The 16,210-nt window shown below is 39.9% G+C and overlaps 2 protein-coding genes across 11 annotated transcripts in view; both read right to left on the reverse strand.

The window, feature by feature from the left end:
• The window catches only part of MON2 (MON2 homolog, regulator of endosome-to-Golgi trafficking), a 105,828-nt gene extending 102,109 nt beyond the window's left edge, over nt 1-3,719 (reverse strand). For all 9 annotated transcript variants that reach the window (XM_053977989.1, XM_053977988.1, XM_053977987.1 and 6 more), the window contains exon 1: nt 3,287-3,719. In XM_053977989.1, the coding sequence (XP_053833964.1) occupies nt 3,287-3,397 (111 nt within the window). In that variant the 5' untranslated portion in view covers nt 3,398-3,719. The remainder of the gene's footprint in view (nt 1-3,286) is intronic.
• A 10,196-nt stretch (nt 3,720-13,915) lies between these two features.
• The window catches only part of USP15 (ubiquitin specific peptidase 15), a 60,231-nt gene continuing 57,936 nt past the window's right edge, over nt 13,916-16,210 (reverse strand). For both annotated transcript variants that reach the window (XM_053977264.1, XM_053977265.1), the window contains 2 exons: nt 16,114-16,202; nt 13,916-15,809 (listed from right to left, as the gene is read on the reverse strand). In XM_053977264.1, the coding sequence (XP_053833239.1) occupies nt 15,624-15,809; nt 16,114-16,202 (275 nt within the window). In that variant the 3' untranslated portion in view covers nt 13,916-15,623. The remainder of the gene's footprint in view (nt 15,810-16,113; nt 16,203-16,210) is intronic.

Below are 16,210 nucleotides of genomic sequence, written 5' to 3' on the forward strand. Positions count from 1 at the left end.
CTATTTTTAAAGCCTTAAATGGCATAACCTAGGAAAATCCTACTTAGATATTATTTGTTAACACAGAGCACAGACAACATCCTGTTATTTCACAGTTAAAAGCTCTAACTAAGGGGAAGGAAGTTGGCCATATTTGTGTCCCAATTTTAACACTGAGAGTAACTCAGTAATTTCAACTTTTCTTAACAGATTCTTAACAGAAGTCAGCAAAAACCTCAGACTCTACAGCTGTAAGTTACTGGACTTACAACTACATGATTTTCACATAAACATACTAAGAAAACTTCACAGACTCAGAGTAACAGAAAAAATGAAATTAAAGTCCTCAAAACATCGAGGAGTTAAAAGTTCCATTTTCAATAAAGATTCATTAAGAACTCCCTTCTACTTCCTAATTGAGGATAAGATCTAGATCCTATGGTTGGTTGTCCCCTTCTCTTCTGCATCCAAACCCCATCCTCACCCTCCTCCTCAGAAAGAACTCCACTAAACTTCTTCAGCTGTGCCATATACATGCCTGTTCAAAGAATCATTTAATATTGTTTTGGTGTCTCTGAACCTAAGAGATACTGCATAGTTTTGTGATAACATATGCATTAGAAAGGTGTTTAAAGAGTGCAAACCAAAACCCTTTTAACAAAAAGAGCCCTGTTTTTCTGACCATACAACTGGTCTAAATCCTTACAGTATTTGTTAAAGAATTTACTCAGGTTAATATCTGAGCAACAGGCAGAACTGAGAAGTACATTACTACTTTTATCACAGCAAACCCATCAGTAAAATTCACTTTGTAGAATTTTAACACTATTAATATAAAAACAAAACAAACAAAACCAGAACAGACAATTCATTTCAGAAGTGGCTGAAGATAACAACTGTGAGCAAAATCTTTGACTGTATCAGACACTAGAAAGATTATGAGAAGCAGTTTACCTTTATAAAGTACCTATCAAATCTAACAACTTTGATATACATCTCATAAGTATTAATTTGGGACTAGGAGTTTTTCAATAGTTTTATCCCAGTATGGTAAGCTCATTAAGTGACATGAAAGCATGCACATCAACTGCAATACAAACTCATATATTACAATGCATGTGGGAGAGTTTAGTTACACTGCAAGTTAAAAAGTGAGCTCGTAAGTAGTATGAATTTATTTTTAAAAGACAGTATTTAAACATGGTTTAAAAAACTGGTGCTGTTTCAAGTCAGTAAGAAGAATATGCCATTCCTCTGATCATTCTAGCCAAAACTGATCATGATCAGACCAAAAGCATGCAATTAAAATATCTCTTTAAGCAGCTGAGATTTGACCAAAAAAAAAAAAAAAGGACACCCATTTTCTTTAAAACTAGAACAAAAAAAGGGCTTCCAGAAGTGAGGAAGTAAGATCGTTTCCTGCAACTGTATCATGCATCCTACTGTAAGACTGCTTTCACCTCAAACTCTTTGTAAGAGCACACAACTCCCAGCAGAAAGTCCCACCTCCTAATAAACATCTTCCAGTACTATTCCAATAAACCTATCCAAATTCCAAACAATTGTGAAAAAGTTTGTTAAGTGCTTTTAATGAAGAAAGCTATTCAAATTGCTGTCAATTTAAAGCTAACGACACAAAGGTTGAACTTACACAAGAATATGATAAACATGCTGAACAAGTAGGAAGTAGGTGCAGTAGTTACTATAATATTCAGCCATGGCAAACCTAATGAAGCATACTAAAAATACTAGCTTACCAATAACACTGCCCAACTCCTTTGTAGATCTCAAGGAAAATAAATATTAACACAGTGGGGAAACTTGTTCAGAGACTAAACAAGAGTCACACAATAATACACAGAAGGGAGTGCAAGCAGCACTCCCATCTCCCTCCAAAAACACAGAAATTTCTGTTCTACTGACCGCAGCTTTTTCTTATTTACATGTGACCACACACAATTCGTCATGACTGATCACAACTTTCTCTTGTTTTTCTGTGACCACACAAAATTTCATAAACACACCAGCATTCCTCTGCAAACTAAATAGTACATAACATGCTCTGCTACAGTGTCACTTCATGTCTTTCAAAACAAGTGCAGTCATTAGCTTCAATTCAGCTGTTAAAGTGTATAATACTTCATACAACATTAAATATGCTATCACTTAATTGGAACTTATGTCACATTACACGTGCAATGCCTTTCTTATGTGCTTCTGGGTCTGCATCTTAATCTGACTTAATAATTTAATATTTTCCCTCCTGCTATTTCATAGAAAACTTTTTTAAATGGCAAGTGGCAAACTGCTGATAAGAAAAAAGTTAAACTGACTGCATAAAAACAACAGGAAAACATATGGTTAAAAAATATATTTTAAGTTAGCAAGAAAAATTCGGATTCCTCTTCAATTAATCCTGCTCACCGAAATTACTGAGGCCTCAGGCTGCACAGCACAAACTCAGGTTTCAAAAATAAAACACACAATCCTACCGGAATCAGTTTATTAAAGTAACCCAAACTTCTGTGTTTCCCAAGCTTCCTCGGTTGTCCCCACACCGCTGGAAAGCCACACAACCCCAAAACGACGCGGTAGCGATGACGAGCGACCCACACAGCTCACACCGGCAGTCACGGGTGTGCAATGGTGAGGAATAGGGCACGCCGGCCCGGGCACCACAGCCTTCGAGAGAGGAGCAAGGCACAGACCCGAGCGGAGAGCTGCGGGGCCCCGGATCCCACCGCAGCCGCAGGGCCGGCCGGGGGTCAGCACGGCCCTCCTCGGCCGCAGCCGGCCCGTCGGGCTCCCCGCTCGCTCGGGACGGCCAAGCCCCAGCGCCGAGCTCGCCTCCGGCGAGTTCGCTCGCTCGGTGGTGCCGAGACAGTCAAGCCGTATTCTGCGTTTTCCCCGCAGGGCGCCGAGGGCGAAGCGGGGCCGCCCCCGCTTCGCCTGTCAACAGACTGTCTGTCCGCCAGCCCCGCTCCCCGAGGGGCACAGCCCGGCCCACGGCCCCCACCTCAACAGCGCGATGAAAACAACAGCCACGGAACACGCAACACAACCACGACACAACAGGCACAACCACGGCTGGGTACAGCCACATCTTGGCACAGCCGCGGCTGGGCACAGCCCGCGGCCGTGGAGGTCGGAGCTCACCAGGAACGGCACCAGGTTGGATACTGGAGCACGGGCACGCCGGCAGCTCCGCTCCGGCCGGCCCCGGGGCCAGGGAGGCCCCTCCGGAACGGCGTCCGCCGCCTGGCTCAGCCCAGCACGGCCCAGCTTCATTCGGCTCAGCACCACTCACCTCTTTGACGGGGGGGAATTTTTTCCGGCACTCCAGGCTCAGGCCCCGCAGGTCCCCCTGCATGTTTTCCAGCAGCTTCTTCACCGCTTCGGGGCTGCTGGTCCCGGCCATGGTGCCGCCGGGCCGGCCCCGGGCCGGGCAGGGTTCCGAGCGGGCAGGGGCAGCGCCTGTCGCTCCGCGGCCCCGGCCGACACGTCTGCGCCCCACACCGGAACCCTCCAGCCGCGGCCGCGTCCCCTCCCCGCGCCGCGTCCCCCCCGCTCCCACAATCCCGGGCGCCGGCAGCTTCCGCACACACGGCCGGGGGCGGGGAGAGCGGCGGCGGCAGCGACCGCCGGCAGGAAGGGAGGGCGGGAGTGAGGCGGCTGCGGGACCCGTCCTGCCGGGCCGGGCCGGGCCGGGCCGGGCGCGGGGCTTTTTCCCCGGGCCCCCTTCCCCGGGGACCCTTCCCCGCAGTGTCACTGGGTCGGCGTGAAGGGGCAGGAGAGGCGCTGGGACCTGGGCCGAGGCGAGGGGGAGCTGCCGTGGGGAGGAGACAAACTGCGGCGTTCGCGAAGGGTCACTGAGGAACGAGGTGGCGAAGCTGTTTGGGCTTCAGCAGCCTCCAGCCCCACCGAGCGGCTGCAGGGCTGTAGGGGTCGGTCCTCTCTGGCCAAGTCCGGCTCTCAGGAGCATTTGATTAAAAAAAGCAAAAAGCGAGGTATACTGCTTTTCTTTTGAATCCTGAAGTTCTTGCTTTCTTTCCAATGCGAGTGATTGTGCACTGAAACAGATTGCCCGGAGAGTTTGCGGAGTCTCCCTCGCTGGGGATTCAAGGACCGTCTGGATACAATTCTGTGCAGTGTGCTCTGGGGTGACTCTGCTTGAGCACGGAGGTTGGACGAGATGACCCAAAGTGGTCCCTTGCAGCCTTGCCCGTTATTCTGTGGTTCTTCAGCAGGAGTGAAGCTTTGTGTCCTCCTCGGCCTGTGTCCGTATGCAGCGCTCCGTGGTTTCCTCTAAGCGAAGCGAGGGTGAATCCTTCATTGAGAAGCTTTAAGATAAATACAGACAGGGAAAAAACAAGGGCATGTGGAATGGTTGGGTCCCAGGTACCTTCCAGCAGTGTCCCTCAGAACTCCTTATCAGCAATTTTTAACCCATTTCTAAAGCTGGCTCCTGAACAAGTAGCACACGTTCTTCAGTATTTGTTACTTGTAGGAATGCAGGGGAGCTTAGGCCTGATGGTTGCTTGGGAGCTTCCTTCTGGAGGATACCATTCATCATACACCATAACAAGTAACATTTCACAAAGATTTTGGTCTCTGCAATAATAATGTTTCCATATTCTTGGTACTGCAAATACTGTACTGTGCTGGCTGCCTACATGTTATGCAGCATGGTTGTGTTCTCCCTCTATAAATCCAGGGAGTTGGAAAACATCAGTGAGTTTTGACATGCTGTAGTTTTCCAACCTGGGAGTCTTGAAAGAAAAATTGAGAAGAAGCCAAATGAAGGACAAATTTTAACTGCAATACGATTTAAAAAAATTAAGTAAGAGATTTTCTTCAGACTTTCCTGAAAGTCCTCAGTCTTACTCAGACAATGTTCTAATATTTTGGGGTTTTTGTCTTGTAATGAAAAAGTAAAAACTTTTCATAAATTTGAGCATCCCTGCTTGTATGTTGAGTTCATTTACTGTGAGAACCATTGCAAATGATATAGTAAACAGGCTCCCACTGGCTCAGCATTGACTGTACCCATATACATAAACCTTTAGGTGTGCTTTGTGAAGCAAAGAGTGCAGGCTTGTTTTCTAAGTAATTTGTTATTTTAAGATCTTTATTTTTATATTGTTTTCAATATACTGGCTGTTAGCTTGGCAGAACTGGATAAATGCATGTGAGTTTTTAAAACTGGGTGTAATGCTGCTGCAATTGAATGAAATAGTCAAGCTTTATGTGCCTTCAGACAAGGAATTAGGATTTCACCCCTGTGTCCAGTAAAAGCAAACATGATTCTATAACATTGTTATACATTTAAAATGCATTGGTCTGTTTATTCTCAAAAGCTTTGATTTTTCTATGCTTACTTAAAACAAAACCAGCAACAAAAGAACAAGACTGTTGTCTTCAGTGGAACGACTTACATGCTTAACCAATAAGCATTTTCCTAAGGATTTTCCCATCTTAGTGCATCTGTTCTGGGCTTCAGGCCTGATGCAATTCACAGACCAGTCCAAATACCTTAATAAGAAACATGGATGATTAGCTAGGAGAATGAATGAATGAATGAATGAATGAATGAATGAATGAATGAATGAATGAATGACTATGCACATGTATTTCTTAGGTAAGCTTTAATGATTTACTTCCTTTTTGTTGTTCGGATTTTTCCACAGATTTACAGTCTGCTCAGCATTGCCAGCCAAATACTGCCAGATTGTTCATGAGTTTGGAAATTAATCTTACAGTCTGTAGAATTCTTAGAGTTGTAGAATTGAAAACTCTTCTGGATCTGCTGAATACAAGAACTGGGAATATGTGCCTGAATCTCAGACATGTCTCTTAAGCAATAAGGTCATCTTTCTCACTGTTTTGATGTACGCCTTTTGTAAATGCAGAGATTTATCAGTTAATCTAAACCAGTGCAGTTAAACTGTTTAAACTAGCCAGGATCCTTTTAAGTGACACTGATTTGATTGTGAATGTGGCTTCTGCAGTTGCATTTCATTGCAATAGATTCTATTGCACATAGTCCTAACCCTCAGCAGAAGTGTTTGCCAGTCTATTGTACACTTAAATACCCTGGTTACAATTCAAGTCACTTTTGATTCAGAAGGTGGCGCAGCGTATGTGGACATCTCTGAGGGCACATTTTTGACCAGCAAGTTAAGAATGCTAGTTAGCTGTTAAGCTGACTTAATTGGGAATAGTATGTGTGCCTGCATCTCAGGCACATCTCTCAGCTTTTAAGCTAACTTTGTATTTCACTGCAATTATTATGTTGTGGTTTGCTTTGTTATTAAATTATATGTTATTTTGTGATGGGCAGTGGGTGATAGAAATAATTCCCTTTAGCTTTATGGCCCTAATTACCAACAGAAATGCTCATGAGACCTATTGTGACTCATTAAGTTACCTCACGTTCATTCCAAATGATGTGCATCAGTCCTCTTAATTTGATTAAACATGGGATAGCATTCGGCTGTATTAATTTCAGGTGTTTGGTCTTAGTTATAGCCCATCCTGGTAGATGTATGCAGGTGCAGGCTTTGTATATAAGAACAGGGTTCTGTCGTCATGCTGTACAGAGGCAAAACTATCAGATTTCATTCACTGTGGGAATTAATTGGTTTCATTGTTATGGGAAGAGTTGTGATTTTCCTCTGATTTCACTTTACCTATCCTCCTGTATACTTCTGTAAGTGATATGAATATGTAAGTAGTGACAGTACTAAACTAACTTCAGGATACGAAAAACCAATTGTGTGGAAAAGTAAAAGTGTTTGAAGATGTCTCCAGTGATTTTTTTGTACTGCAGAGTTAGGAATCATAATGGAGAAAATTTTGCCTCAGATTGAACATAGATACTGATATCAAAAGACAAAGTTAAATTTTAAATTAAAAGATAGTGAGAGATGGAGTAATACAAAATATGTCCTATAGACTTTTATAAAAACTATGCATTGTATTGGTCTGTGTAAAGCACAAAGAAGCCCTTTATTGTGTGAACATTTCAGTAGCTCCTTAAATTACAGACCAAGGAAGTGGGCCAAGAGAGTACTTGTGACACAAATGGGTTAAAAGAAGTAATAAACTTCCCCATAGTATATGGTATTCTTGAGGGTTTTTTTATGGAATAGAAATAAAGTCCTTGTTCCTTTAGGATGTGGCTGCGTAAGGAAGTTAGAACTACCAGCAGACTGAAAAGTACCTTTTCCAGTGCAAACCCCTCATTAATTTAGCCTGTGTTCCTTTCTGCATAGGTGTGAGCATATATTTACATGTTAGTACCCATTTTGTTTGTATGCTTATTTGGTCAACTAAACAAGCAATCCCAGCTGTTCTCTACTGGTGGATCACCCTCTTTGCTATTAGCAAACTATTGGTAATTATGTCACATTTTTTTTAAGGTCATTCACAGGAGTGTTAAGCAGCAATGCCCAAAATGTCAGACCTATGATGTGTATTAGGTAGGCAGTGATTTCCTGTTGAGTGCGGAACTCCAGGCCTACACAGAAGTCTCTAGACTAGAGGCATAGATGCTTCCAAGACTCTCATGTAACCAGACAGCAAAGCTGTTTTGCCAATTTTTCCTTCTTGAATCTTGTCCAAACAGATTCTCAAAGCAGTGGGGTTTTTTTTTTCTTTTATTTTTTTATTTTTTTTTTTTGTGGTTTTTTTTTTTTTTTTGGTTTTTTGTTTTTTTTGGTTTTTTTTTGTTTGTTTGGTTTTTTGTTTTTTTTGGTGGGGGTGATTTGTTTGTTTATTTTGTTTTTTATTGGGCTTTTGCATGCTGGTAATTGAATCAGCTGAACCTGGTAACAGCTTTTGTGAGAAAGAACTGATGTCCAATGTTTGAATTAATTTATTGCTGTGTTAGAGCTGGCAATGTAACAACAGACCAATAGAGACATGATAATCACAAAATTTTATCAACATCTCCCATGCCCTTCATACTTTCCAACTCACACAGGAAGTATGTGGCTGGCCTGGGAAGCAAATTTTACTCTGTACTTTAAACTGAATTTGTCTTTCATTCCTTTACACAAATAACAGAATTAATATCTGTTCATCTGTGATTTTTCCTTGCATGATGTGTAATGTAGCCCATTTATGATATTTTTTTTTTCTGTCAAGTATAGAAAAAAGAGAAACAGAGGTGGAGATGCTACTTGACTTACAAATAAAAACCCAGCACTGACCATCCTTACCACCTTAACAATCTGTCTCCTCACACCAGTGCATGGATGTGCTCTTGGCTACTTGCTGTCTAGAGCATAGGAAATTCCAGGTCTGAATACTCACTGTTCCACCTGAGAGCCAAGCCCTGGAGCTACTGAACAGATCATTAAGTGGGATGTAAAACTTGTTCAGCCAGTCTGAAACCTTATTTCCTTTTGACAGCATGGTCATCAGTAGATTCCTATGGCTGTTTATTTCTAAGGGCCTTGCTTCCCTGCTTCAGTCATAACTAACTAAACCATGCCATGATCTAAGAACATTTGATAAACAACTGAATTATAAAATTTGAAGTTAGCATGTACTAACTATTGATAGATTCTTTATCAAATGGCTCTACTCCTGACTCACTCAGCCACACTTCATCATGGGTGATACTAATGTCTAGTGGCCTTGAATGTCTTAGTTTTTTGGAGGCAAGATCACAGAAAGCCAGAACCAGCTTTACCAACCGTAGAATTTCAAAGAAATTGACACTTCATTGTCCTGTGATGAGCAGCTGAGGGTTCTTTAGTCTGGAGGAGGCTCAGGAGTCACTCACTACAACTACCTGAAAGGATGTTTTAGCCAGCTGGGGGTCAGCCTCTTCTCCCAGGCAGCTTGTGACAGGATGAGAGGACATAGTGTTAAGCTGTACCAGGGGAAGTTTAGGTTGGACATCAGGAAGCATTTCTTCACAGAAAGGGAGATTAGACATTGGAATGGGCTGCCCAGAGAGGTGATGCAGTCACTGTCCCTGGAGGTGTTTAGGAAAAGTCTGGACATGGCATTTAATGCGATGATCTAGTTGATATGGTGCTGTTCAATTAGAGGTCTTTTCCAATCTAATTGATTCTGTGATTATTTTTTTTTTTCCCTTCAGGACATTTCAAACCTTCCTTGGTAAACTAGTTCCTAAAAATTATTAGGAACTCAGTTCCTGATCCTTATAATATGCTGGAATCACCTCTAGACTGTTTCCTTTCCCTGGTTTACTATTATCTTTACTATTATCTTTCACAAAGTTAAATCCATTGCTAGAAACCAATTTTCTTTTCTGTTCTGTCTCTGCAAGACAAACCACCACTATCAAAGATTTTAATTTCTGGTTGCCTCTTCATGACTTTTGCAGTAGTTGCTTTTTTTTAACCATAGGACACTGCTCCTTTTTGAAATCCTTTACCACCTCTTTAGTAGTATCCTACAGCTACTTTCTCATTACATTCATCTTTTCTATTCATGCAGTATAGGCTTCTCCATGCTCCTGGCTTGTCTTAGTGCAATTCATCGTTTTTACATACATTCATAGTTCTGCACTATTTCTTCCTCTCTCATATTACAGAAACAATGTGCATCATAAAAATGAGCTTCCTAAATTACAATTTCTGACTGACCGTGACATTATATATAAATATATTTATATATTATATAAATAGCTAAGGTTAAATTTTACTAAAGACATCTGCTAAAGCATTATTTCCTATACCAAAAATCAATATATTATTTGCATTTGCTTTTAATAGGTATAGATGATAGAGTCAGTAATTACCGTGCCTTGTGTTTGCAGACTTTCTTCTCAGGTAAAAGACACATTTACACAACACCCAGAGCATAATATGTATTTTAGAACATTGACAGATGTTGAAAACAAGCATAGCTCATCTGAAGTCTTTCCAGACAGCATTCATTGTGTTCTGGAAAATGTCTTTATGCTTCCAGAGCTGGTTGCAGACCTCTTACCAATTGCATGATATGTAGGTTTTAATTTTCATTTTTAAGGAATTACTCATTTTTCAACAGGGGCATGTCTGAATGGATCATTGTGTTTTAACAGATATTGTCCTGGAGAGGCAAGGATGCTCTTCCAGAATGGAAAAAAAAGAAGGAAAAGGGAGATGTATGTTTTGGTATAGGCTGTAATGGGGGGAAAGTGTTACTTGGAGGAAATGACAATAAATCAAAGGTCTTTTTCATGGTTTAAGCCCAGCTGGAAATTAAGCCCCACACCGGCGCTCCCCTTCTTCACCCCTCTAGTGAGAGAGAAAAAAGAGATACTGAGCTAAGAACAACTTACTGGAAACAGCAATGGGGTAAGAAAATGAACAATATCAACAACACTATTAATAACAAAAATATACAAAAAGGAGGGTGATTTACATACAAAAAATGTATAATCGAGCAACCCAACCTGGTGCTGCACAGCTCCAAGACAAAGAAAAAAATGTTCCTCTGCTCCTCCTTGTGCCCTGTTTCCCCCCAAGCCCAAAACAATGGAAAACAATGGCAGAGAAACCCTCTGGTCAGGGCAATTGTTACCCCACTTCTCCCAGGAAAAATGGATGCCTGCCTTGTCCCAGGAAGCAAGAGCCCTTTCCCTGCCTCTGGGCCATGATGGAAGATAATATGGAATAGCACAATGACTTGGCCATGCACACATGGCTCCAGGTTTCATCCCTCATGTCCTTGGCTGGAACCAGGACAGTCTAACAGTCATAACATTCGCTATGCTGAACAAGAGCATAGGTTTTATTCCCCTATTAATGAATTATAACTAGTGAGTAAAGGCCTTCCCTCAAACCATGGTGAGCTCAGAGCAAATACATACATATTTAGGCCTCCACTCAAAACTTCTAAGTGATTTTTAATGGGTACAGTTAGGTCTAAAGAGGGAAGAACATTCCTCTGAAAAGAACAGGATGTTTATGGATTCAAAGATCTGGAGCAGGTGGCTCAGATGATTCAGTTTCCATCCCAGAGTGGGAAAGGCCCTTGCACCTCTCAGCTGCCTCTCTCTGTAGGCCAGGGAAGGCATCTGGCCCAGAGTTAATAGAAAAACCTAGCACTTCCCTCTGCTGGTTGCTCTGCCAGTATTTTCCTTCTCCTCTTTAAAAAATTGCATAAAAGACTCCACCACTTAGCTCTGTTTTCAGATTGTCCTGTTCCAGTTTTGAACCACTGGTTCTTTGGATGTTTCCCTACAGTCTAACACTCCCTGCAGAGTTAAGTACCCCCTCATAAGGTGTTGCATGCAAATTGAGGCACTTAGGAGTAGTCTTCATGAGAAAGTAACTCTTCTTCCCTGCATCTGTTAGTGCAAATGTATTTACTCTGGGGTTGTAACTTTTTTTTCTATAATGAGTCCCAGTTTACAATGTGAACTTTGAAAAGGTAGGAACTCAAATAGTGTATTTTCACAGGCTCCTTACCTGAGACCCAGAACGATTAAGCCAATTTCTCATTTCTGTTTAAGGACTAGTTCTTGTGCCACTGAATTGCTTGTCCACTGGGGCTACAGAGGATATAGGGTATTTACTACTTTCCACATTCTGTAGATATGATCTGAATATTTTGCACTCTGAATAAAAACATTAATTTAAGACCAAGTGCCACCAACTTCTTCAACATCTCCATTCCATAATGACTTCCTAATGGAAATTATTTTGAGGTTGTTGGTCATTTCCTAAACTTTGTGTTGGACGATACTGTGTACCATTCATGTTTTGATGAGAGTATTGTGATACTTGAAGTGACAATTAAGTGCCAAGTACTGTAATAATTTAGGTGCATCTGTATTATCAGCTGCCTTTTTCAGTTACTGCCCTGACAAATAACAAAACTTACCTTTTATTAAACCATATAGACCAATGTAATTCTTTATCAATAGAGTCCTGTATTAACTATTGCATAATTTGGCCCGGGATGACTGTTAATACTACCTGGCATATAGCACCTCAGTTCATTCTCTAAATAAATTTGTCACATTTAGATTATTCTGGCTTTCCATGTTATTCCAAGATGTAATTTCAGTACGACAGGTCTTTCTGCTTGCCTCAGGAGAACATGATGCCAGTAAAGCATGCAATCTTAGAACTAGAGAACTGGAACTGTTTTCACAATGTTTCCCCCTCAGGGAAAGAGAACTAAAAAAATCTGAAGAAAGCAATTTGCCTGCAGACTAAGAATATGCTTATTCTATCAGATATAGTTTTCCTATTGTTTCACTACATTTATGGTGATTTTCTTTGTCAAAGTAACTAGTACTTAGAACAATGAAAAACCATACCCTGCAACTACAACTCTGACGTAAAGAAAGCAGCATAATTATTAAAGAAAAATTGGGCTTGCCAATTAATTTGCCTGCCATACTAATTTCCCTTTAAAGATTTCAAATCTCTTGAAAAAATACACTACACTCCATAACACAGGGCTAACTTCCTGGGAAACCTAGAAGGGGCTGTGGCCTTCCATTGGCAAGTAGCTGTAGATGCTACAGATGTTTCCACATCATCTAACTGTACAAGATCTGACAGTTTTCTCATCTCATCAGCTCTAGAGTAAGCTGCAAACTTCACCTCAGTGTGCCAGGAAGGCAGGTGGGACTTTAATTTAGGTGGATGAAGCATGGAGCTATCTGCACCAAAACATCCAGAATACCGTCTGAAGCCAACTAAAACAAGAGGTCCTGGGTAGTGTTTCTTTACCTCTCCTTCCCTCCCAGCCTGGCTTTAAATGACATATTGCTGTCACAAAATCCACAGAGTAAGCGGGAATTGCAAGCCATCTTCTGCTTCCTATTCTGTTTCTGTGACCATCACATTAACAAAGTTAACTGCATCTTGTAATTCTAGAGTTTATGCTGACTTACTGACAGCAAACTTTTTGATGAAAAAAACCATGCTAGATTTTTATCTGACATGATTCTTAACAGGTGTTAGGATCCTCTTCTTCATATAAATGATGAGTTGAGAATAACTTTTGATAAACACTGTAAATGCTAATATACTTTCTGTACTTTAAAGTATGTCCACACTTGAAGAACCGTATCTTACGCATGAATATATGTTTTATAAAATGACTGAATTCCCAGAAACCTTTGAGACTCAAATAGAGATATTTCTGCTTTTTATCTCTGATTAGGAAGCTGATTATACAAACTGTGTGTTTGTAATCTTGGAAGCCGAATTAACAATAACAACAACAACAACAACAGAATGAGTCTATGGACTTTTTTTCCTAATTAAATGTTACTTTGATCAATACCCTTTTAAATTCCAGCTGGATGATCCGATTATTAGTAGGTAAGTACATTCCTTCAAATATAACATTCCATGTGTGTGTATTTGCATTTTCAAAGGGAGAACGAAGTACATTAGGACACTGAGTTATCAGATATTAAACTTCCAATCTACAAACTCCTAAAGTACTTTGGTAAATCAAATCAGATTCTTTGCTCTGTGTGGTTTTTCCAAACAAGTTTTAGGCTAACAAGATATGGAAAAAATGGGAGTATGAATATAGGGGGGCTCTTTGTATGTGTTATTCAAAGAGCTGATCACTTCTCTAGGATTCCTTCCAAAAGCTTGTATCATTTCCTGCCAACCCCATAGGTTGGTCTAATCTTAAATATATTCCCTCATTTTCCAGCCATCTCACAATCAGGATCTTTGCATTTGATTATTGTTACAGTATTAATTTCACAAACAAACAACATTATGACATTATTGTTTTTACAGTCTTATAAATGTTTTAGGGCCAGTGACAAGAGAGAGACCTTTTTATATATACTATCTACTTGAAATACTATTAATCTTGTTCTATGTTGGTCATTACATAACCAGTTTGTAACTGAGAATATAACTCTCAGACAAAGACTACCCATGACACAAACACCGTGGGAAAAGAATTTGTAACAAAATGGAACACTAAATAAGGCCTTGAATAGCTTTATTGAAATCTGTATAAATAAACATGCGCATTTCAAATGTAAACCCAAGTGAACTCAAGTGCAGACAAAATTTTAACCTCTGTCATGCAGGAGGTTAGTTTACATTTAAAAAAAAAACAAAAAACCTCAAAGCAGCTTTAAAATACCAGGATGAAACACCAGTTTAATATCAAGGTATAAAGCAAAGCCATGTCCAACATATCTCATTTATATCCTGGTCAAATGCAATTCTTTAAACTTTTTAATGCTAACATAAATAAATAATTTACCAAAATGTGCACTCACAGAGTGAACTTTTATTTACAATACACAATTTATAACCTATTGTATTTGATTAGTTCAAGTGAAGAACATCATACTTTTTGCTTTTTTCTTTTTTAAATTTTAAACAGTGGGACACAAAGCGATTTTCCAGGTAGTAGATATGTGACATGTGCCTCCACATTTAAGAGCCCCTCTCAAAGGCAGTATTGTATGCAAATCAACAATACATTCTTCCAACCAGATCAATGGGAAAGCAGCAAATCAAAAAATATTTCAAACTGTCACACTTATTTTGGCATCCTGGACCCCTGAACACAGTTAACTGAAATCCAACTTGGAGTTTGTATGCCTTATATACTGTACAGGTTCTGACTTGAACATGCAAATGCCAATTCTTGTATGAGTTACCTTTTCAGATACACTGTAAGGCTATGGTGAATTCCATCCGGAACACACAAAGAAAATTAACAGGCCTACCTTTAAAGTGATTTTGTTAATTAACAATTTAAAGGCAGGTCATATTGAAAAAATTCTCAACTAAGCCTGATACACAGTCATTACTATGGATACAGAATACTATTAACTCTGACCTTAATACAGAGTAGTTTGCAAGCTGTCAAACTACAAAAACTGGGGAGAGAGAACTTATAGCACAATTTAAATTTTGGACTGTTATCAGATAAAAAATTATGCATGTCTTAGAAGCAAGATAACAGGAATTATGTCTGCAGAGTAGATTCCAACAAGCAACAATGGATACTTACATTTAATTGAAAACCTTTTTTGTTAATGTAGCATGAAATCCAGAACCTGTTCCACAGCAGAAGTAAGATAAATGTAATATTCTGGATGTTCCACTATGTCACAAAAGGTTAAAACACCTTTTTCAAACTATTTCTTGTATTGTGACCGAATTAAAAAAAAAAGAAAAACAGGGAGAAACAAAAACTTGTTGTTTCAAGAAAACTACTTTAGGTATTTATAACATTTTTACTTGTAGTCTGTTGGCAGCCTAAGGAACATGTATATATTCATCCAGAAACTAGACTTGGCAGTAGTATTCTTGCAGTACTAGGAAAGTAAATGTCAAAAGTCCACAGATTTAATATTTTAGTTATTAATTCACATCCAAAACAAAAGAAAACATAATCCATCAGAACAGCAGCAGAAAACTTAAAAGGGGTTTATTTGTGATTTCCTATATATACCTTGTGAATATGAGACTGTAAATGCATTAGAGACAATTTCTGTTTAAGTTTTTATTGTTTCACTTCAAGTACTGCACATGTTAAAATGTAATAAAGATTTACATTCTATTATCTGAAACTCCCCATCTCAGATTTTTATTCTTAATTTGGTGGGCATTTTCACTCTCAATCCGTATCCCCAGTAAGAGAGTCTCTTCTATGGCTTCTAGTTCTTCCCATCAGTTAGTATGCATACAATTTTCATTTTCTATATCATTATCATTTTCATTGCTGTCTTCATCACTTTCTAGTGGGATGCCTGTGGCAGCTGAAGCACCTTGTTTAGTTTCCCGGTCAAGTGGGAAAAAGCCAGTTCCACTGATTGTGTCCTGTCTCTGGTAGAAGAGCACATACGCTGCTTTGGACTGTAAAAGAGGGCAGTACATTATGTTCATGAGGCTTCAAACAGAACATTTACAATCCAGGTTACTAACTCTTTTTCTTTGCTTCCAAGTGTACAAGGTAAAATTACAAAGAAATCCAGACTGTTTATGTTACAGTTATTTTTGCATGTTGTAGCAAAATATTTTTTGTTTGTACTGTCCTTTGAAAGAACACAAACTACTGCCTACAAATTTAACACAGGTTTCATGGTTTACTCTTCATTTTTTCCTGCCCTGACACGAAAATATCAATAGTCCCAAATTTGGAAACATAAAAGATACTTGCCACTATCTGGTCCTCACTTGCAGTGGACACACTACTGTCATCAAAGTAGTACCATTTTCCATCATCCTTATTTTTTGCAAAAGCAGTATCTAGGACA

This window comes from Vidua macroura, chromosome 5 (genome assembly GCF_024509145.1).
Source record: "Vidua macroura isolate BioBank_ID:100142 chromosome 5, ASM2450914v1, whole genome shotgun sequence".
Classification (NCBI taxonomy): Eukaryota; Metazoa; Chordata; class Aves; order Passeriformes; family Viduidae; genus Vidua; species Vidua macroura.